We start from the raw sequence: 24060 nt of genomic DNA on the forward strand, positions 1-24060 counted from the left end.
TACTCATGTAATGTCATCATCTACCTGAATAAATGATCAAATATAGTTTTAAAAGTAAAATGTACTTCAGAATGTGTCTTTTATTTGATTTTCATTGAAAAACATCTGTCCGTTCAAAAGTTACATTTTCACTCTACTGGATGGCGGCCATATTGGATTTCTGGGTCAAAATGATGTCATAACCTCAAACTGATGTCAGAATCAGAATCCTCTTCATCGACTTACACGAAAAAGTGTCTTCAGTCATGATTCTAGCTGCTCTGGTTCAAAAGATAATATTTTAAAATCCTGCCAGCGGCCATCTTGGATTTGGTCCTCTGGCAAAAAATCCCCGGATTTTTGGGAGGGATTGTTTTTTTATATATATATATATATATATATATAAAAGGTCCAAGTCGTATATAGTGTATGTGTTACGAAGGCATTTAAAATGTATAAAGTCAAACAGGAATGCTAATATTAATATGCAGTAAATAATAATACTGTTGTCTTTACTCTCCAGAGCTTCCCTCAGTGTCTCTCCTCCAGAAGACTCCCTCCTCTCCAGTCAGCTGCCACGCTACAGGTTTCTACCCTGACAGAGCCGCACTGTTCTGGAGGAAAGATGGAGAGAGGCTTCATGAGGACGTGGACCGTGGAGAGATCCTCCCCAACCATGATGGAACCTTCAAGATGAGTGTTGACCTGAAACTTTCATCAGTCCCACCTGAAGACTGGAGGAGGTACGACTGTGTGTTTCAGCTCTCTGGTGTGAAGCACGACCTCGTCACCAGACTGGACAAAGCAGTGATCATGACCAACAGAGGTGGACTGTCACTGTCCTGCAGTTCATGTAGTTTTATGTGGATGGGAAGTTGTGTTGTCAGTTTCTATTACCTAGTTTTTTATATATAATTTTAAGGTTTAGATCAGTATTAAATAGGGATGTCACGAGAACCGATACTTTGGTACCAAGTCGATGCCAAAATTAAAAAAAAGTGACGGTACTCTTTTTCTACCGTACCGAAGATACCGTACGATGCCTGTAATGGTCGTTGGTAGGGATGTGACGGTGAGGAAAATTTACCCACCGGTTAATAAACTTGTGACAACACCGGTGTGACCGATAACACCGGACATTTTACAAGAAAAGATGACGGTCAACATGTGCAGAGCGCTGACTCTGATCTTTACCGTCGGGTGGCGGTGTGTCTGGCCTCTCCGGTAGAGCTTTTTCTGCGGGGCTCGGCTGCGGGGGTCTACCTGGCGCCGCTGCTCCGTGCACACCGACTGTGACGGCTCCATCCACCTCATGGCGATTACCTCATTAACGTTAAATATTGCCAAATAGTCCTACTCCTGCTACTCTGAGCCGATGGACCAGATGCATTCACGGTCAGTATGTAGTGTCCGTCGTCTGTCTATCGATTGATAGCATGCCGCTGATACGCCAAAATGAATTAAAATGGGTCAATTCTTTTTATATATTACTTAAAGGCAACATGCCTCTGTTTTTTGTAATGTTGAAATGTTTTTAATAAAAGAGTACGTGTTGAATTACAGTTCAGGGATTTATTATTGTTGTTTTTGTTTTTTTTACCGTGGTATCGAATTTGGTATCGAGAATTGTTGAAATTCACTGGTTTTGGTATCGACTACTAGATTTCTGGTACCGTGACATCCCTAGTATTAAACTTATGCACATGCTCCTCTGGACCCGGAGTTATTACCACCATTTCTGTTGTGCTGCCTGTCCACTGTTTACTTAGCTTTGATTAATATAGAAACATATCAATAATCAAATAGACAAAACACAATTTCATTGTCTTTGGTTTCTATTTTGAGTTTTTTTCTACCACCTTTGTAAATTAATTTCAGATTTTAAATCGTAAAAAAGGTTTTCAAAAACTATTTTAATGTGTAGCCACAGTTCAGAGATTATAGGTGCTGTATTGACTGAACTACCGGACAGTTTTAGAAGATGAGTAGACAGAATTATTTAGTAACTGGATGAATGTATGTGTCTATCAGTAAATCAGTCAGAATAAAGTCTATTGGCCAACTATGCTGACCGTCAACAAGTAGTTTGAATAAGATTGTCAGAAGCTCTCATTGTGCAAAATCATGTAAGTCAATGTAAGTCTTTGGGTAAAAGTATTTTTGTTGGAAGTTGTAGTAACACCGTTTGGCCACGATAATTTGCATCAACGACCGACGCTCTTCCTGGTTTGCATCAGGGGAGTCTCAAAAAACCCACACACAGATGCAGTGAAGTTCACACATGACCAGCAGTTTGTAAATGCAGGTTCAACAGTTTGTATATAAATGTAACAACATCCAAATGTGTTTCTGAGGAAAACATGTAAATACTTTTAAATACATATATTTGTAGATTTCTATTACATTTATTTGAAACAAGACATATATAGATATATAGACATACAACGATAAATGTTTGTGTGCAGTGAAAAATATTTTTGTGGAGAGAGTCATTTATATATAAATCACAAAATACATTTGTGAATCCTTCTGTACGCATTTGTTAATATTGAGACTGATCTGATCATCTGACTGATTTTGTGCTGAAGGACTTCTTCCTGCAGTGTTTGCTGAGGACTAACAATGTGTTTCTGACCTTACAGCTGTAAACAACGCTGAGGTCTTGGAGGAAACTGAATTCAGAATCAGAAAAAAAGTGTAATTTCCTCTGATAAAATATTTGTTTAAATGTTGGTAAATCAAATGAGGATGATTATTTTTGGAGAGAAGTAAAACAATGAAAGCATCACAGAACTCTTCATACATAATAAAGACTAAACAATAAATCCACCATAGTTACAGTTTGATGCTTCTGCTGTTGGGGTTTTCTGCTTAGTGGTAACACAAACGTTAATTTACAGATATAGACACCATAGAAATATTTCTATGATAGAAACACACACACATCCACGTACACTCGGGTCTGTCAATATGATGATATATACCTTGAGATAACAGATAGTCAATACTGCTAATCAATCAGCAGCATCCAGTGATGATCCCCTATGCACACACACACACACGCACACACACACACACACACACACACACACACACACACACACACACGCACACACACGCACACACACACACACACACACACACACACACACACACACACACACACACACACACAATAGAAACATCAGTTCAACATTTATTTTCCAGTTGTGTAAATAGTTTGTTTGAATATTTCTTTTAAAACTGATCAATTTTGAAGATCTTGTTTTTCCAAAGCAAATAATAATTGATGTCTTTGAGTTTTTTTCTTAATTAATCAGGAGTATGTTGTTGTTTCATAAAATCTGTTGATCTGTTTTGACACATTAATATATTGTAATGTTTAGCTGATCTTCTAAAGGGTTGTGGGATGTTTGAAGCTTCTCAGCACACTGATAGAAATGTTCTTGTAAATATTTCCTGCTAGTATTTTTGGGACAAGAGACGATTTCTCTCTTAGTTTTATAAACGTAAAGAAATTGAACAGCGATGCTCAAAATCCCGTCTTGTGTTGGGTTAAGTAGATGAACGTTGAATGAAGTTGCTCTGCTGTTTCACTCCTTTTGTTCTGTTTTGCTTTTCAATAAAATCCCCAATATTCCAAAGTTCTGTCTTTTTGTGATTCCATATATATGCTCACACATCTGTGACTGTAGATACAATAATATGAATATTGTAGCTGTGGACGTCAATATTTGATTTCTATCACAGAGACATAATTATTTTAATCAAAGGAAATATAAAATAGATCAAGAATAGAAGATATTCTTGATCTATCTTGATCTATCTAGATATACACGTGGCTAGTTCTAGCCACGTGTACTGACTAGAACTAGAAAAAGAGATCATATTACACCTGTATTAGCTTCTCTGCACTGGCTGCCTGTAAAATCCAGAATAGATTTTAAAATCGTCCTCCTCACCTACAAAGCGCTAAACGGTCAGGCCCCATCATATCTTAAAGAGCTCATAGTACCCTACTACCCCACTAGAGCACTGCGCTCACAGAATGCAGGGTTACTTGAGGTTCCTAGAGTCTCCAAAAGTAGAATGGGAGCAAGAGCCTTCAGCTATCAAGCTCCTCTTCTCTGGAACCAGCTTCCAGTTTCAGTCCGGGAGGCAGACACCGTCTCTACATTTAAGAGTAGGCTAAAGACTTTCCTCTTTGATAACGCTTATACTTAAGCTGCTATAGGCCTAGACTGCCGGGGGACTTCCTATGACACACTGTCATAAGGAACTTCCTATGACACACTGAGCTCCCCTCTCCTTATGTATAAACTCATGTCCCATGTCCATGTTGTTACTAACTTCATTCCTTCCCGGGAGTCCTTGTGCCTCCTTGTCTCGCAGCTAACCGTGGAGCGGGGTCACACCTGGAGTGAGGTCATACCTGGAGCGGGATCACACCAGGGAGCGAGGTTATACCTGGAGCATGGGTACACTTGGAGCAGGGTTTCACCTGGATCTTGGTGGTCTCCGGTATTGTGGCTGCATCTGCTGCCGCGTCGGTGCCTGCTTGACACCAACTGCTACCATCCCTAATTAACTACGTCTGTACGAGGGACTACCAATGCTAACGAGGGATTTCCAACACCTAGTGACAATGTGGCAGCCTGGAGAATAACACTTCTCAATCACTGCCAAAGACATCAAGAGCTCCCAGCAAGCATGCTGATGCTGCAGGAACCAACGCACGGGCATCGATCGCAGGGACGTCCCACACCAACACACATGGACGTACTGAGGAGAGATGCTGGACAGTGCTGGCTTTCCGATAGTTGTATTATCACTCTTTCCATCCACCACTATTGGTTTTGTGTTATCAGTCCTACTTGTATTAGCTATTACAGCTGCTAGACTGCTATTGTGGCTGCTTCTCTCTCTCTCTCTCTCTCTCTCTCTCTCTCTCTCTCTCTCTCTCTCTCTCTCTCACTCTCTCTCTCTCTCTCCATCCCCCCAGCCGGTCTCGGCAGATGGCCGCCCGCCCTGCGCCCGGTTCTGCTCCAGGTTTCTTCCCAGTAATCGGGGTGTTTTTCCTGGCCACAGTGCACTTGGTGGATCCTGTTGGGTCTCTAAACTATGGTGTACGGTCATAGACCTGCTCTATATATAAAGCGTCTTGAGATAACTTCTGTTGTGATTTGACGCTATACAAAAATAAATTGATTTGATTTGATTTGATTTGAAGATATGACAATATGTTTTGATTTGTTTTATAAACACAGATATGAAACTCTCCAGATAACACTAATGATCTGGAACAGGCAGAAGCAGTGAGTCCCAATGAACCTACCCACAATGCAACTTGATTAACTCCTTTTTTGGCCCAATTCCAAATCACCCCCTACACCCTCTCCCTTCCTACTTCCACTCCGTTTGCGCGTTCGCGTGGAGGGTCCGCCATATTAAGTGCCATTCTAAACCAATTAGTGGGGAATAGAAGTGGGTTATGAAACCCTCCAACAGCGAGTCTGCATCGATACCGACTTAACCGGCCGCCCTGACGACGTGCAACGCTGTTTTGAGTTCGTCATGGAACACGCTCCAATGTCAGTACTGTGCGACTACAAGTACAAACATTTACTGTAAACTGCTCAAACTAATTAAGAGACATTTAATTTATTCTACTTTATTGTCATACAGACGACATAAAGTAAATAGATTGTATTTAGGATCAAACATATACAGTATATATATATATATATATACACACAACATATATTTATTATTTTTACCCCTATCAGGAGTTATAACCCCATCATTTATTATATCTTCCACTATGCAATACTGACTTAACATTGCAATAATCTGGTGCAGTAATTCAGCTGTGCAATAATCTGGTTTACTGTGGCATTAACACTGCATTTATTTATACAGAACATTTAAACTAATATTCTTATTTTACACTATTCATGCATTTTTATTATTTGCATAGATCCTATTTTTCAGCAATATTATTTGCACTGTTGTTATATATATTTCTTATTTATATTTTGTTATAATTTCCCTATTTTTATATATTTATATTTATATTTATATTTATATTTATATTTATATTTTAGAACGGGAGCAAAACGTAACTCAATTCCCCCCGGGGATCAATAAAGTATTTCTGATTCTGATATTTATTTCCTTGCAGGAGAGAGGGAAGTTTGTCCCAAAGTAGCTGCTGTATTGATACCCTCCACCTTAAAGAAGGAGCTTCATTCAGCTGTGAGTGGGATTACAAACAGAGTTCACTCCACCACGGAGTGGGAGGTTGGAGGGTGGAGGTGCCGGATTGGAATTGGGCCATAATGTCTCTCTGCTGAACCCTGCTGTTTTTATTTCTGGTAGGCTATGAGGCCTTTTCAGGACTCAGTAACGGGGTTAGAGTTCCTCCACTGGCCAGAAACAGCACAACCCTCTGGAGCATTTCTCGTAAATCCCCTGATGAGTCTGTTAGGTTTTGTTTCTGTGTTGTTTGACAGAGATCCAGCATGATCTGCATATTGTGGCATACACAGTAACATGGTTGTTATTTTGGTCCCTGCCAGGCCATCGCAGCTTCTTGTCTTCTTCGTTTTGCCACATTCCTCTGGTGTTGAAGAAACAACATCAAACATGATCATCAGTAAAACTTCAATGATGTGAGACTGAAAAGTCATACATAAAGTGTGAGCAATTGGCTTTAAATCTACAAGAAACTGCACCTAAAGGAAAATAACCCTTGTATCTGGTGAATATATCAAAAGGAAATGAGTTGTATTTATCTTTTTCTTTAAAAAGTTGCATGTTAAAAGCACATAAAAACACCCAAGTATTGCTCTCTGGATATGAGGGCCATGACCTTGATGTGTTGTATTAAATAGAGTGATGGTAAAAACACAGTTTGTATGTGTAGACTGTATGTGTGAGTGTTCTGGTCCATTCATTGTTTCTGTTTTACTTGTCCTCATCTGACCTCTGTTCTCACAGACGGGATTCTACTCCTGAAAGGTTGTAGCCTCACATTAAACTGTTTGTCATATCTCACAGGTGCTTCATTTTATCATTCCAATTTTTCACGACTTTATAAATCAATTTGTTCCCAATGCCTTCATATCATTGTTTTCTGTTTTAATTAGTGCTTATTAAAAAAATATACCATTATTACACCTGCAGTTTTAAGAGATTGAACTAAATTAAATTATTTATTGAGTTCTAAAATAATATATCAATATATATATCGATATATATATCGATATATATATCGATATATCGATATATATATATAAAAAAAATAATGTTTTTTTTCTTCAGATGACATTAATTACATAATTTTTAATAAAATGTATGAAGCTTTTTATGGGTCCAAACACCTCTCCCACAACTGTCATATTATATTATATGATATGATATTACGTCAAATTATTGATGGTTTTCTAAAGACAATGAATAATTGTAACACAATTGTGTTACAATATGTTATTATTATTATATATAATGACAATAACCTAAATATTAAATAGGATGACGTTAAATAACAACAAAAAATATTGTAACATAATTGTTACCATTATACATTGTCTTTAGAAAACCAACAATAACTTGATGAAGTCATATTTATGGCTTTATATACATTATGTGCTGCTGTTTGTCTCCTGTTCTGTAGTTTTTCTGTCAATATATAGTGTCACTTCCCACTGAAAACCTGTGTTGTTCAATCTCACCTAGTAACTCATGATGAGTCATGACGCACAGCCAATGTGGAGTTTTCTAATGGTCAGAATGAAGCTGCTGCGCATGTTGGAAGGAACCAGAAGAAGACGGAGAAGGAGAGGAGTAACATCGTGGTGAATTTCTCTTCTCGGTGTTTCTTTATGTGAACAAAATGAGTAAAGTTATTTTGCTGCTGTGCCTCTGCCACGCTGCATCCGCAGGTAAGATTTACTAACAACGTTTAGTAGTTATAATAACTTTACTGTAAGTCACTTTGAAGAGCTTCATTAACAACACTTTAAGGCAGAAATGAAAACACCATCAGGCTTTTTTTATTAACGAGTTTATTTATAATAATTGAGATACATTCATTCATAATTTTTCATCAGGTAATAATAATATATTGTAGTCATATATTTAACCTAGATCTTATTTTACACGTTGTTTAACCCCATGTTCTAGATACTTACATTTTATTGTCTTTTTCCATGTTTATTTATTTTATGATTGTATATTATCTGTAGTGGGTGGTGTATCTGTATTGTCTGTTATATTGTGTTTTATGGTATTTTGAAGTATATTTTTGTAGGAGCCATGTATTTCTTTGTGGTATTGTATTTGTGTAATATGCCTCCAGGCACTAGGGGGTGTAAGAGAGTCGCTTTTTAAGTTGTTAGAGCTCACAGTAATAATGAAACAAGGTGCTTTGGAGCTTTGCATATTGTATGTCTAAACAACATTTACCAATTAGCAGCCAGTAGCAGCTAAAAGTGTTGGACTTTAGTCACCATAGTTTTCTTAAAAAGTATCTTCTTGTCCTCTGGGAATTGGTACTAATGTAAAAAAATAAATAAGAAAAAGATTTGAAAAATTCCATTTCAAAAACCTGATATAATTTATTTTTTTTAATTTAAGAAAAATAATATTATTCACAGATATTTACCACAGAGCATTTTCACTTTTCTTCACCCCCCCACTGCTTAGACAAAATAACGTATAATAATATATCTACACAGGGAATGATGGTTCAAAATTAAGATTTTAAATAAATAAATACATAAAATAATGTAAATAACCAAAAGCAAAAATAAATAAATAAACAAAACAAAAATAAAATATAAATAAATAAATAAAGAATAAAAAAAGCCAGCAAACACATAATTAATAAAATAAAACATACATACAGATTAATTAATTTAACATTTTGCATAGGAAAATATATAAATAAATGATATTTAGAGAATAATTAGACAACACAGAAAAACACACATAATCAATAACAACCTACTGAACATTCATATCATCATCTATTTATTTTCTTCAGTGATATAATATTTCATATAGTATATTATTCTATCTAATAATGCTTTAACGTAGTACCTCCATACTGAGTTGTGTTGGTTGGGTCAGATGACATCACACTGATAGTTCCATTGACTGTACTATATCATGCTGTTTAGTAGAGCTACACTGATAAATCACACCTCCATATTATTTGCTGATATCAGCTTATTGCAGATATATGGTATCGGTGTATATATCGGCTGATAAGTAACAAGAAACTGAAGTGCAGAAATGCCAAACTGAGTTTGAGCTCATTCATAAACAGTGTCTCCATCACATAGTTTGTCCTCCAGAGAGCACCAGTTCATTTGTAAACTGTGAAATGTCCCACTGAGTTCTACTGGTCACAAAACAACAACAACGAAGGAATCTGTATCAAGTTTGTCTGTTTATGTTCTGTGTCTCTATTCAAAATACTGTCGGCCCATATGTTGAATATTGATATCAGTGTCCGCCTCAAAAATCCAGCATCGGTCGGGCGATGCTGTTTAAGGATTTGATGTATTAACAGAATCACATTTATTCTTGGACAGATTTGTTAAACATCTTTCAGTGCAGAATATTTAAAGTTCAGCTTAACACAGAAATATGAGCTAGATGCATTCAGACAGGAGAGGACAGTAGAGGACAGCAGAGGACAGCAGAGGACAGCAGAGGACAGGAGAGGACAGTAGAGGACAGCAGAGGACAGTAGAGGACAGCAGAGGACAGTAGAGGACAGTAGAGGACAGTAGAGGACAGCAGAGGACAGTAGAGGACAGCAGAGGACAGCAGAGGACAGCAGAGGACAGCAGAGGACAGCAGAGGACAGTAGAGGACAGTAGAAGACAGTGGAGGACAGCAGAGGATAGTAGAGGAAAGCAGATGACAGCGGAGGACATTGGAGGACAGCGGAGGACAGTAGAGGACAGCCGAGGACAGTAGAGGACAGAAGAGGACAGTGGAGGACAGTAGAGGACAGCAGAGGACAGTAGAGGACAGCAGAGGACAGCAGAGGACAGTAGAGGATAGTAGAGGACAGCAGAGGACAGCAGAGGACAGTAGAGGACAGTAGAGGACAGCAGGGGACAGTAGAGATCAGTGGTGGACAGCAGAGGACAGTAGAGGACAGTGAAGGACAGCAGAGGACAGTAGTAGAGAACAGTAGAGGACAGTGGAGGACAATAGAGGACAGCGGAGGACAGCAGAGGAAAGCGGAGGACAGTAGTGGACAGTAGAGGACAGTAGAGGGCAGCAGAGGACAGTAGAGGACAGTAGAGATCAGTGGTGGACAGCAGAGTAGAGGACAGCAGAGGACAGTAGAGGACAGTGAAGGACAGCAGAGGACAGTAGTAGAGAACAGTAGAGGACAGTGGAGGACAATAGAGGACAGCGGAGGACAGCAGAGGAAAGCGGAGGACAGTAGTGGACAGTAGAGGACAGTAGAGGACAGTTGAGGACAGTAGAGGACAGCAGAGGACAGTAGAGGACAGTAGAGGACGGCGGAGGACAGTAGAGGACAGTAGAGGACAGCAAAGTACAGCAGAGGACAGTAGAGGACGGCGGAGGACAGTAGAGGACAGTAGAGGACATTGAATGTGTTGAATATAGAAGATGAAATATGAATCACATGCAGCGTTTCTGTTTTGGTCAGAGGTTTGTGATTTCAGACTTCAAACTAATGTGATAATGAGGAGTGTGAACTACTAATGATGCATCCTGAAGAATAAATGACTCCACTAACTGGAAACTAAACTGGACTTTGTCTTCACATTGAGATATCCAGCACTAGATACAAATAAATCAATAAATGATGTCTGTTTTTACAAACTGCTTTCTATCAATGAATGTCAGCTACACAACTGTATGACCTAAATATGAGACTCCTTTATATTTTATTTCAGAATTAAAACAGTTTTCAAGACTAAATCATCAGAAATATTAAAGAGTGTCTGGAACTAAATATATTTATATATTTATTGACTACACAGAGATTATTAGGATGTCTTGTAGTTCTTTTTGATTCTGTGTGCAGAGAAATAACGTTGTTCAGTGATTTATAAAAATATGATATAAAAACTGAAATCATGACGTTAACTTTCTCTTCCAGTGATTCACTCTATGAAGAATTTCTACACTGGATCTACTGGAGTCCCAAACTTCCCAGAGTTTGTGGCTGTTGGGTTGGTTGATGAAGTTGAGATGGTTCACTATGACAGTAACACCAAGAGAGCAGAACCCAAACAGGACTGGATGAGCAAAGTCATAAAAGATGATCCTCAGTACTGGGACAGGAACACTGAGGTCTGTAAGGGTGACCAGCAGGTCTACAAATCCAACCTTGAAGTTGCAAAGCAGCGCTTCAACCAAACTGGAGGTTTGTTCATGTTTCACTTTCTACTGATAAAATGTTGTTTCTATTTTCATCCTGTATTTTAGTGAACAGATGTTACCACACACACAGTGTTTCTGTCCATCCCATAATAACCAGCAGAGATGATGAACCCTTTGTCTCCACTAGATTAGATCAGAATCAGTCTACTGAACTGCCCACAGTGAGTTGGTCCATAAGAACTCTGCTGCAGGAACCTGTTTATCACAACAGTTTTACAACCCACAGCTGATAGAGGAACATTACTGCCTGCTGGTTTCTTAAAGTACGGAGCAGGACTGTAAACGGGCCGCAGGCTGCTTCTGCTGGGTCCTCATATGAGAGGAGTAGCAGGAGGTTTTAATAATACTTTTATCATTTAATAATATTTTTAATTTAATTATAATTCTTGACATTTTACATTAGTAATTCATTGTTGTGACGTAATCAATATTCACAAGAATAATAACTTTTATCCTTAAATATATGTTAAAACTACAGATTAGATTAGATTACCTTTACATGACCACAGTGTGTCTATGATACAGTATTTCATTTTTAATTTATCAAACATGTTCTAGATCAGGTGTCTCGATATTAGAATTTGCACCTTTTCTCTGTTTAATATCATTTTATATTAAATCCTGTTCAGTGTTGTTCAGACAAAAGAAGCAATTTATAGATTTCACTTTAGACTCTGAGAACTTGTGACGGGCATCTTCTCTATTTTCTGACATTTTAAAATAAGTAAATGTTTAATCTATTAATCCAATAATAATTGATGATGAAAAGAATAATGAGTTTCAGCCCTAACTATACAGTAGAACTCCAGATTAGATTAGATTAACTCTACTGTACTGACCACAGTGTGTTGGTCCATCCCAGCAGGCAGCATCAAGACAACATCTGCAGCTGGAAACAGCTGTTGGTTGTCTTGAATGACTGACTGATGGATGGACCAATCAGGACACACAGACTGCCTCCCAGTCTCCATAATGGTCCTGATGGTCTCTGCCTTATTGTGACCAGTTGTAGTAACACAGTGCTGTCCTGGCTGAGCAGCTGGAGTCTAGTGACTCATCCTGGACTGAAAGTGTCCTTCAGTGGAAGCTTCTAGAGCAGCCTCAGGACAGTCTGGTCTGGAGTTTGTCACAGGAAGAGGATGTTGTTGGACTGATCCACTGGCTGCAGGGTCTCAGTGGGTGTAAGGTTCAGTCCAGGATCAGGTTTAATGTGAGTCTGCTAGTCAGGACTCTGTTCCTGCAGCTCACATGAAGCCACAGCACCTTCAGCAGTGGAGAGAAACTGTTGGTCTCAGTGGAGGCACTGTGTCTCTGTGGTAAAAAGAAGATCTGAACTGTGTTAGGATGTCACTCTGTTTCCCAGCAGTCTCTGCCTCTCTGTCTCTCTCCAAGACGTCCACACTGTCCACATGATGATTGGCTGTAAGTGTCTTTCATGGAGCCAATAACAGCAGGAGGTGTAGATCCTCTGTCTTGGTGTCTGTGGATCAGTGTGTCTCTGTGGTAAAGATGTGATATCAACTGATAATAGATGACTGGGCTGTGATCTCACTCTGGATTAATGCCGTCTCTCTCTCTCTCTCTCTCTCTCTCTCTCTCTCTCTCTCTCTCTCTCTCTCTCTCTCTCTCTCAGATGTCCACATTGTCCAGGAGATGTACGGCTGTGAATGGGACGATGTGACTGGTGACGTTAAAGGTTTTCGTCAGTATGGTTATGATGGAGAAGACTTCATATCATTTGACCTGGAGACAGAGACATGGGTCGCTCCAAAACCACAGGCTGTCTTCACCAAACACAGCTGGGATAATAACAAAGCTTGGATAGCACAGACTAAACACTACCTCACCCAGGAGTGTCCTGAGTGGGTGAAGAAGTATGTGAACTATGGGAGGAGCGTTCTGCTGAGAACAGGTAGAATCACATGACCTGAACAATCTTCATATGTCTCCTCTGTTTCTAAGCAACAGTAACATTACAGTACATGTCACCAACATACAGAGACCCACTGCGTCTCTCTTTACACACATTTCTCTTTCTTTCATTTCCTCTCACCTCTCTCACACTTTGGTATCGACACCAAATAACGTCCCATTGCTCACAGACTACTTGACCAGTAATGAGAATAGTTTGATCCCTGAACAGATACAGGTGTCTGCTAACAATTTATATCTAGTTTTTATTAGATCTAAACCCGAACGTGAAAGACACAATTTAGATAAATGTACAAGGAGTGCATTTTCACAAAATTCTTCCTCCCTGGGACGGTTGGGACATCTTGTTCTGGACTAAACAAATATCATTTAAACTGAATAAATGCAGTCTAAATATTAACACCGTATATTTAAAAAGTCTCTGTCCCTACTGTCCCCCTGTCCCAACAGACCCCGCTCTCCCCTATGTGTTACGAAGGCATTTAAAACACATCAAACAGGAATGCTAATATTAATATGCAGTAAATAATAATACTGTTGTCTTTACTCTCCAGAGCTTCCCTCAGTGTCTCTCCTCCAGAAGACTCCCTCCTCTCCAGTCAGCTGCCACGCTACAGGTTTCTACCCTGACAGAGCCACACTGTTCTGGAGGAAAGATGGAGAGGACCTTCATGAGGACGTGGACCTCGGAGAGATCCTCCCCAACCACGATGGAACCTTCCAGATGAATGTTGACCTGAAACTTTCATCAGCTGAAGACTGGAGGAGGTACGACTGTGTGTTTCAGCTCTCTGGTGTGGAGGACGACCTCGTCACCAGACTGGACAAAGCAGTGATCAGGACCAACGGAGGTGAGACTGAGATCAGGAGTGATGGAGATGGCAAACACACATTTAGTTCACTGTCACCTTTATAAATTAGTTTTAGATTTTAGATGCTAAAAAGCCTTGTGTAACTGTTTTAATGTGTAGCCACAGTTCAGAGATTAGAGGCGCCTGCTTCATGTGTTCAGGTTGTGACTATTTGTTGTTGTTTTGTGCTCAACAGAGAAAGAGAAGCCCACTGACATGACCGTCCCCATCATCGCTGCAGTGGTTGTTCTTGCTCTCGTCCTCATCGCTGTGATTGGAGTCGTCATTTATAAAAAGAAGAACGGTGAGAAACCCAAACAGAAACATCGTCTCATGTCTTTTCCTCTCTGTTTTGATTTGAGACTTTTAAGTTGATGCTTTTATCCAAACTAATTTCACTTCCCAGCACATCTAAATGTGTTTGAACCAGCAGTCAGTGCTGTAAGGCTCAGAGCCACAGTTTGATGATAATATGACTATAGCATGATGATGTAAGGGAGAGGTGATGGAAGATAAATGATGTCAAACAAAAGGTAGAAGGGATTTATTGATGAGTTTGAGTGAGTAGAAGAGCAGGTCATCACTGGAAACATTAAAGGAGACAAAGTCTGACATCTTCAACTGTGACAACATCAATAACTAGTCTTGTCTTTTTATTTCAGCCAAACGCCCTCCATCTCGTAAGTACAACTTGTTTTTATTCTATTTCCTCTGAGCTGAATCTCTGTAGATTAAAAAGAGTTAGTGTATTTTGTGCTGAAGGACTTCTTCCTGCAGTGTTTGCTGAGGACTAACAATGTGTTTCTGACCTTACAGCTGTAAACAACGCTGAGGTCTTGGAGGAACTGAATCCAGGATCCTAAATGATGAACACACCAGCCTGCACACAGTGAGTTGCTTCATATGGGACATGAAGCATTCACACCTGTTGTTAAACAAAGCTGCCTTAAACTCTGTGCAGAAGGAGCTTCTGTGATTGTTTCTTTATCCGCTGTAAAACTTCTGTGACACGTTGTAGCTGGAAAGAACATCTTTGAGTTTTTCCACAACGAAGGTGAAACTGTTTAATATGACGTGAAGTGAGATTATTAAGAGAAAGACGGAGATGCTTTCAGAAAGCTTCACATCAGCAGCTCAGATAAACTGTCTGTAGATTAAAAACTCAAATATTAACCTTTAGAAAAACAGAGACACCAATTTATTAAAATGGTGTCGAACCAAATTAAAATAAACGATTTATACTAACAACATGTTAACACTTCAATGACTGAATCATGGATATCTGAGGTCTACATGAGGCTGTAAATATGTGCTTTTGTTGAACTGAACTCTCCAAACATTTATGATAAATAGTTTTGTTTTCTATTTTATGTATTTTTATTTTCTTTTTGCCTCTTTAGGTTTATGGATACATTCTGCACTGGATCAAGGAGCGGTGCCACATTCTCCTCCGTCAACTGGGAATTCATTGGTTATTCTTCATTCATATCATAAACTGGGGGAATCAGGGTTGGGAATTTATTTGTAGTTGATTGGAATACAAAGAAATTAGAAAAATAATTACAAATATTATCAAACATAAATGGTGACATTAAATTATTTGGATCATTTAGTTAAAAAAAAAGTGTCATTTGCTCTGATAAAATATTAGTTTAAATGTTGGTAAATCAAATGAGGATGATTATTTTTGGAGAGAAGTAAAACAATGAAAGCATCACAGAACTCTTCATACATAATAAAGACTAAACAATAAATCCACCATAGTTACAGTTTGATGCTTCTGCTGTTGGGGTTTTCTGCTTAGTGGTAACACAAACGTTAATTTACAGATATAGACACCATAGAAATATTTCTATGATAGACACACACACACATCCACGTACACTCGGGTCTGTCAATATGATGATATATACCTTGAGATAACAGATAGTCAATACTGCTAATCAATCAGCAGCATCCAGTGATGATCCCCTATGCACACACACACACACACACACACACACACACAACACACACACACACACACACAATAGAAACATCAGTTCAACATTTATTATCCAGTTGTGTAAATAGTTTGTTTGATTATTTCTTTAAAGGGACTGTTTGTAAGAATCAGAATTGCTTGTTAACAGCGACACCTGTGGCCGTTAAGTCAACGAAAGTCCGCGCCCTGTTGCTCGCGCTACATAGACATGAACGAGCATCGCTCAAAACAGTGACGCGACACACGTCAGCTAACAACTCCGCGGCCGGAGGGAACAGGGGAGACGCCGGAGTTTTGGTCGGAGACGATAACGTTTCTCTCTGCGGAGCCCCGTCACTTCACAAGACACGGGAAACCTCTGTTGGTCTGGAGGAGCTGCAGCAGTTATTTCTGCACAAACGTCCACTGAACATTCACTAGATATTCTCAGAGCTAAACTAACTCTTCTGCAGTGTGGAGTGAGCAGCATGCACGTGAGAGGTGGAGAGAGAGAGAGAAGGAGCGCGGTGTGTGAGTGAAGACAAGCAGAGGAGCAGAGTACAGCAGAGACTCCGGTCCTGGAGACCAAAGCTACGGTCTCCCCCGCGTCCTCCGACCGCGGCCAACACTGTTTAACAGACGGGCTTCACTAGATACAACTCCGTGTAGTTTGTGTTGGAGTCTGAGTCTGAACAGCGTAGACACACGCGAGCGTGCATGGGACACCGACCCGCAATGATTTATACGTGTAAGAAGTTACAAACAGTCCCTTTAAAAACTGATACATTTTGAAGATCTTGTTTTTCCAAAGCAAATAATAATCCATGTATTTGAGGTTTTTCTTAATTAATCAGGAGTGTGTTGTTGTTTCATAATATCTGTTGATCTGTTTTGACACATTAATATATTGTAATGTTAGCTGAGCTTCTAAAAGGGTTGTGGGATGTTTGGAGCTTCTCAGCACACTGATAGAAATGTTCTTGTAAATATAAACAGCGATGCTCAAAATCACGTCTTGTGTTGGGTTAAGTCAGCGGTCAGCAACCTGCGTCTCTTTAGCCCCTCTCCAGTGGCTTTGACAACAAAAATATATATGGAAATGAATATTTTTTAACATCATTGTTGTAGACCTAAAGTGTGTTTTACATTCTCTAATTGTAAAAAAAAAAAAATATGTAGCCTATACACTGAATACAAAATGTCATCACTTCAATCTACTAAAACGTGCGTCATAGTCTATGTATGTGTGTCTTCGGCCCGGCGCCTTATCCTCTAATTTTGCTGAACCTTAATAGCTCAATAGGCTCGCTGTCGATTCCAAATCCCAAAGAAGAAAAGTCTCTGAGTAATTTAATACTTCGCGGACAGATTCAACAATAAAACAGTAATATTGAAAGACATTTTCAGAAGAAGCTCACTGCATCTGCTGAATATATTCCAGCAGGAGCTTCCAGCCAAATGTCCTGCGTCTCTTTTGGACTTGTGTCCTCACTGCATTAGACTTAACAGTCTGTGTTTCCTTTGATAGTAAAGGTTGCTGACCCCTGGCTGAACTAGATGAACGTGAATGAAGTTGCTCTGCTGTTTTACTCCTTTTGTACTGTTTTGCTTTTCAATAAATTGGCCAAAATTACAAATGTGTGTGTCTTTGTGTGATTCCAGTGGCTGACTGTAGCTACAACTATCTGAATAGTATTCACTATATAGTCACAGAGACTAAATGAACGTGTCTCTGACCTGTAGATGTTAAACTAAAGAGCAGGAAGAGACTAATTATTTGGGCAAACCTGGGATTCTTCACAGATAACTGAAGGCAAGGCAGCTTTATCTGTAGAGCACATTTCAGCAACAAAGCAACTCAAAGTGCTTTACACAAACATTCAAGAGCATTGTGACAAAGTGCAAAAGAACATTAAGACATAATTAAAACAGTCATAAAAACATTAAAGATTAGAAAATAAAAACAAGCTAAAGATAAAAGCTAAAATAGAGAATAACACACAAGAGTAAAAGCTCTAGTGCAGTAAAAGATCATTATCTGGTTTAATTAAAGGTAGCAGCAAACAGGAAAGCTTTAAGCTTTGATTTAAAAGAACTCAGAGTTGAAGGTCCTGCAGGTTTCTGGGAGCTTGTTCCAGATGTTTGATGCATAAAACCTGAACGCTGCTTCTGCATGTTTAGTTGTGACTCTGGGGACACTAAGCAGACCTGATCCAGATGACCTGAGAGGTCTGGATGGTTCAGAACACAGCAGAAGATCAGACTTGTATTTTGGTCCTAAACCATTTAGTGCTTTGTAAACCAGCAGCAGTATTTAGAGATCAGTTCTCTGAGAGACAGGGAGCCGGTGTAGAGACCTCAGAACTGGACTGATGTGATCCACTGTCTAGGTCTTAATGAGGACTCTAGCAGCAGCGTTCTGAATCAGCTGCAGCTGTCTGATGGATATTTTAGGAAGACCAGTAAAGACTCCGTTACAGTCGTCAAGTCGACTGAAGATAAATGCATGGACTAGTTTTTCTAAATCCTGCTGAGACATCAGTCCTCTAATTCTTGCTCTATTCTTCAGGTGATAGAAGGCTGTCTTTGTTATTGTCTTAATGTGGCTGTTAAAACTCAGGTCAGAGTCCATGACTACACCAAGAGGTCTGGCTTAGGGGGTCACGTGATGCGGTCATCGTGAGGAGTCGTTTTTCGCCGACCTCCCGTCACCACCAGATACAATTTACAATTTAAAGTTACTTTTTGACCCAGGCTGGACTTTCTAAAGGTGGCTATCTATGTATGAACATGTCCGCTTCTGATCCAAACCAAGTCCAACGTGATGCCGGGGCTAGAACTCGCTCAGAGCTGAAGAAACTCCAGACCACTAGCATGGACGCTACAGCTAACGTTAGCCAGCATGGCGCCGCCACCTGCGAGGAGGAGGGCGTGGCTACTCTCCTCGCGCAGGACGTCACACAGAGAACCAGCGCCTTAATGGATCAGAAGTTTACCGAACTGCATCTGACTCTGGAAGGATTTAACAACCGCATCGAAGGCAACACCAAGCGCTTAACGGAGGCTGAGTCACGTATCTCAGATGCTGAAGACTTCTGACTTCATTGTCTAACAAGATCACGGCTCTAGAAAAGGAAGTGGATACTCTCTCACAACGAGCCGAGGACAGCGAAACCCGCAGCCGCAGGGAGAACATCAGGATTATCGGTCTGAAGGAAGGCACGGAGGGACAACAACCAACTTCATGGCTCCCCAAACTACTGGGTTTGCAAACCAAACGAGGGACGATTCAAATCGACAGAGCGCACAGATCCCTCGGCCCTCAGAAGGAAAAGCATACAAGACCGGTGATCATCAAGCTGCACAATGTCTGCGACAAACAGAGGGTCATGGCTGCAGTCAAGGAAAAAGAGAAGCTTCTGTACAACGGGAACCAAATCTACATTCACCAGGACCTCTCGGTCCAGGTGAGGCAGACCCGACGGGAGTTCAATGATGTCTGCCAGCGTCTCATCATGCGAGGGATACGCTTCCAGATGCGCTTTCCAGCCAGCCTGTGCTTTTCGTACAACAACCAGGACTACACGTCCAAGTGTCCACGCAAGGCTTGGGAGTTTGTGAAGGACTGGGACAAATGAAAAACTTGGTCAGGTACCACTCCGTCTCTTTCCCTGCTCTCTGTGGGATGGGCACATGAAGGCATATGTTGAACTAGTTTAGGGCGACTCAGCGGTCTCTGGTACATATTCTAAACTTCATACACCCGAACATTATACACGTTTCCTATACATCCATGAGCGCACACACACATTCACATTAGCTGGTTGTAGAACCCTGCATTACGCACATGCACACAATTACGCACGTAAATAGTCCCGTAGGCTACAGCCGAGCGCGCGCTCTGGCAGATACAGACACTCTTTATAATACACCCAGCTCTCACGTGTTATTTATATTCTGTTTTGAGAAAATAACGGGGTCAATACTTTGTTTTAAAACGGTCATTGCATTTCTTTTTTGTGTGTGAATAATCTAATGGACTGGATGAAGTCAAGGCTGACCTCAGTTTATTAAGATCTTGGCCCTTGATAACGTCTTTTTCAGTTCATGTGGTGTTTCTGCCATACATAATCTCTCCTTTTGACAACTGCCTGTTCTTTTTGAGTTGCATAATTAAGAGCTTTAAAATGCTGAGTCGCCCACCACCTTTTATCTTTATCTTTTCTTTTTATCGCCACACTAATAAGTTGTTGCCTCTAATGATTTTTTTTTTTTTGTGTAACACTGGAATGAGTAATAATTAGTATAGCCCTATACTGTTGGACAACTGTACTTTTCAAGGTGGTAGGTGGCGGGAGGGTGACAGAAGCTGATCTGGATCTTTAGGGGTAAGTTATGGGATCTAGATTTCTCTCCTGGTTTGGTGGAATGTTACTTCTCAGCTTCACGCACACACATGTGTTCACCATTTGTGATTTGTGTTGTGTTTTCTTTGGGAAAGTGTTCGATAGGCTCCAGCTCTCAGGCTTTGTTTTTGAGGGTAATGTTTTGTGTTTTATTTTTTGTTATCCTGTTCCATTGTTTTCAGTTTTCTCATGTAATAAGATGTCCTCTCTCTCATGTAAGACTAGATCTTATCAGACCTCTCATCTTAGTTTGGGTTTTGTAAACCCATTTGCAAATATGCTTCCACCCATTTACCTTGTTAGTGGTTGTACTTATGAGTGATCTCAAAATTACCTCGCTAAATGTTAAAGGTTTGAACCATGTCGTCAAGCGCCAAAAGATTCTTACTTTACTAAAAAAGGAGAAGTGCCACATCGCCTTCTTACAGGAAACCCACCTGTCCGATCTGGAACATATTAAATTACGTAGAAATTGGGTTGGGCAAGTTTTTTATTCCTCCTTTAAATCCAACAGTCGAGGTGTGGCTATTCTCTTACATCGCAGCCTTCCTTTTACATTGGATAGAACAGTAACCGATAAAGAAGGGCGTTACGTGCTTATTTCCGGATACATCTATGGAGAGCACATTTTACTGGGTTGCATTTACGCCCCCAATATATATGAATCTACCTTTTCCCCCAAACTTCTGGCAGACATGTCTGACTTTTCTACCTCCTTTACTTTGATAGGTGGTGACTTTAATTGTACCCCTGACTCTACTGTCGATCAATCTCCTCCTAGGCCTATTCCTTCTCGCAAAAGTCTTAAACTGACTGAATTTTGTACTGACTTGGACTTGAATGATGCATGGAGAGTTCTTAACCCAACAGGCCGGGACTATACCTTCTTCTCTAAGCCTCACCAGTCCTTCTCTAGAATTGATTTTTTCCTTTCTTCCAGGACACTCTTAGATAGAATTAAAGACTGTATTATAGGAAGTCAGACTATATCTGACCACGCCCCTATCAGCGTAACCATTGGTCCCCCGTATAAAGACCCCTCTTGTAGACACTGGCGCCTGAGCCCTTCCTTATTAAGCAGCCCACCCTTTGTTGATTTTCTTAGTAAAGAACTTAAACAATTCCTTGCTGAGAATAAATCACCTGAAGTGAGTTCTACTACTTTGTGGGAGGCGGCTAAGGCTTACCTTCGTGGGGCTATCATATCCTACACATCAGCACAAAAGAAAAAGGCTCTCAAAACCCAGTTAGAGTTGGAGAAGAAAATTAAGGAGTTGGAGGGAGAATTTAAAAGTTCTCCATTCAGGTCCATTGGGGAACAGTTGGATGCTACGCGTTCTGCTTTAAATCAACTGTTAACAAAGAATGCAGAGTCTTCAATATTTTTTGCAAAACATAGGCTCTATGAATCAGGTAATAAACCAGGTCGCCTGCTGGCCCGTCTGGCCAAGGGGGGGAGCGGTTCAACCTCAATATCGGCGCTCCAAGACACCAATGGAGTTAGATGTCACAAATCTACTGAAATAAATAAAATTATGAAGGTCTTTTATCAGAAATTATATTCATCAGATGGTCTCACCTCTGAGGAGACAAGGGGAAGATTCCTTGACAAAATAAAATTACCAACTCTCTCAGATGACCAAAAGGAAGGCTTATGCAAACCAATCACAGAGGAGGAGGTTCTGGAAACTATTCGGGTACTTAAAGGAGGGAAGGCGGCAGGGCCTGATGGGTACTGCCCAGAATTTTATAAAAAACTAGGGAATATCATAGTAAGCCCTCTTACAGACATGTATAGAGATTCTTTTGAAAATGGCTGCCTCCCCTCAACTCTTAATCTAGCTAATATCTCCCTTATTCTGAAGAAGGGCAAACCCCCCGACCTATGTGGCTCCTATAGGCCTATTAGCCTTATCCCGGTAGAAAATAAGTTGCTTACCAAACTACCTGCTAGGAGGTTAGAATTGCTTCTGCCCTGTATTATTAATCCTGACCAGACGGGTTTTGTTCATGGGCGCTACTCACATACAAACATTAGACGGCTGTTGAATATTATCCAATTTACTAACCATTTTAAAAAGAAGGCCCTCGCCATTTCTTTAGATGCCGAAAAGGCGTTCGATAGAGTTGAGTGGCACTATCTATATGACGTCCTTGAGAGGTTTGGTTTGGGGGGGGATTTCCTTAAGTGGATCCAAACTATTTACCACTCCCCCACGGCCTGTATTATAACTAATGGTCTGCGCTCGGGCTCCTTCCCTTTGGAAAGGTCCACACGCCAGGGCTGCCCTCTAAGCCCTCTGCTCTTCGCCATCGCTCTCGAGCCGTTGGCAGAAGCCATTAGATGCCATGGAGATGTGACGGGTATAGCTGTCGAGGGTACCACTCACAAAATTGCGTTATATGCTGACGACATCCTTTTATTCCTTACCTCTCCTGAAACTTCTGTTCCCACCATCCTAGCAATAATAAACGAATTTAGCTATATCGCAGGCTACAAGATAAACTTTAGCAAATCCGAGGCTATGCCCCTGGGCAGCTTCAGTGATACCAGCATGTTAGTAAATTTCCCTTTCAAGTGGTCCACTGCTGGTTTCACGTACCTAGGTCTAAAAATATCGCCAGATAACCACGACTTATGGAAATTTAACTTTGCCCCTGTACTTAATACAGTGAAACAAGATCTGATTCGGTGGCATGATCTTCCGCTTTCACTTATTGGTCGTGTTAGCCTGATAAAGATGAACGTACTCCCTCGACTTCTATACCCTCTACAAATGTTGCCACTGCGCATCTCCAAAAAAGTTAACAAAGACTTGGAGAGATCCTTTTCAAAATGTATTTGGCACGGTAAAAGGCCGAGACAAAAGTTTAGTTCTCTGCAGTTGCCCAAAGAAAAAGGTGGTTTAGCGGTACCCAACATGCTCTTTTACAACTGGGCCTGTCACATTCGTACTCTTTGGACTTGGTTACACTCATATCTTAGGCTCGAAACTTGTGTAGACTCTTGGGCGTGCTCCCCTGAGTCCCTGTGGAGTTTGGTGACATGTGGACCGGAAAAAATTAAAATGAACATTAAGAATAACCCTTTAATTATCAACTCTATTAAAGTGTGGCGGGAGATCTCCGATTACATGGATAGACGAGGTGTCAAATCCATGCTGTCTCCCATCTGTAATAATCAGGAATTTTTACCAGGCTTGAGGCTTTCTTTATTCCACTCATGGCGTGACAAAGGGATTCATGTGATAGGGGACATGTTTGAGGTTAATACCTTGATGTCCTTTCAGCAGCTTCAAGACAAATTTAATCTCCCTAAAGATCACTTTTTTGCATATCTACAATTAAGGCATTTTGTTAATACACTTGTAAAGCCTACAGAGGACATTTCCATCTATAGTGAGGCAGAAAAGTTTATCCGTGAGCAGAAGGGTTTTAAGCACGGAATATCCCGTTTCTATTCTGTACTTTACTCTCAGGATAAATATGA

At 40.3% G+C, this 24060-nt stretch overlaps 1 protein-coding gene and 1 long non-coding RNA gene across 8 annotated transcripts in view; one reads left to right on the forward strand and one right to left on the reverse strand.

Annotated features, from left to right (window-relative positions):
* The window catches only part of LOC141754402 (class I histocompatibility antigen, F10 alpha chain-like), a 45293-nt gene that overhangs the window by 12752 nt on the left and 8481 nt on the right, over positions 1-24060 (forward strand). Inside the window, exons 1-9 of one of the 7 annotated variants that reach the window (XM_074613443.1) lie at positions 7773-7922; positions 11135-11401; positions 13052-13330; positions 13905-14201; positions 14398-14505; positions 14864-14881; positions 15018-15090; positions 15602-16545; positions 16732-17801. In XM_074613443.1, coding sequence (XP_074469544.1) covers positions 7874-7922; positions 11135-11401; positions 13052-13330; positions 13905-14201; positions 14398-14505; positions 14864-14881; positions 15018-15064 — 1065 coding nt within the window. In that variant the 5' untranslated portion in view covers positions 7773-7873 and the 3' untranslated portion in view covers positions 15065-15090; positions 15602-16545; positions 16732-17801. Of the gene's footprint in view, positions 1-7772; positions 7923-11134; positions 11402-13051; positions 13331-13904; positions 14202-14397; positions 14506-14863; positions 14882-15017; positions 15157-15354; positions 16546-16731; positions 17802-24060 lie in introns of those variants that run through there. The other 6 variants (XM_074613446.1, XM_074613447.1, XM_074613448.1 and 3 more) reach the window with 6 other exon arrangements.
* On the reverse strand, positions 2957-3217 carry LOC141754423 (uncharacterized). Its single transcript, XR_012590637.1, has 2 exons — positions 3094-3217; positions 2957-3021 (listed from the first exon to the last, which is right to left on the reverse strand). It is a non-coding gene; the product is annotated as an uncharacterized LOC141754423 (long non-coding RNA).

The sequence above is a fragment of the Sebastes fasciatus genome, chromosome 17 (assembly GCF_043250625.1).
Source record: "Sebastes fasciatus isolate fSebFas1 chromosome 17, fSebFas1.pri, whole genome shotgun sequence".
Taxonomy (NCBI): domain Eukaryota; kingdom Metazoa; phylum Chordata; class Actinopteri; order Perciformes; family Sebastidae; genus Sebastes; species Sebastes fasciatus.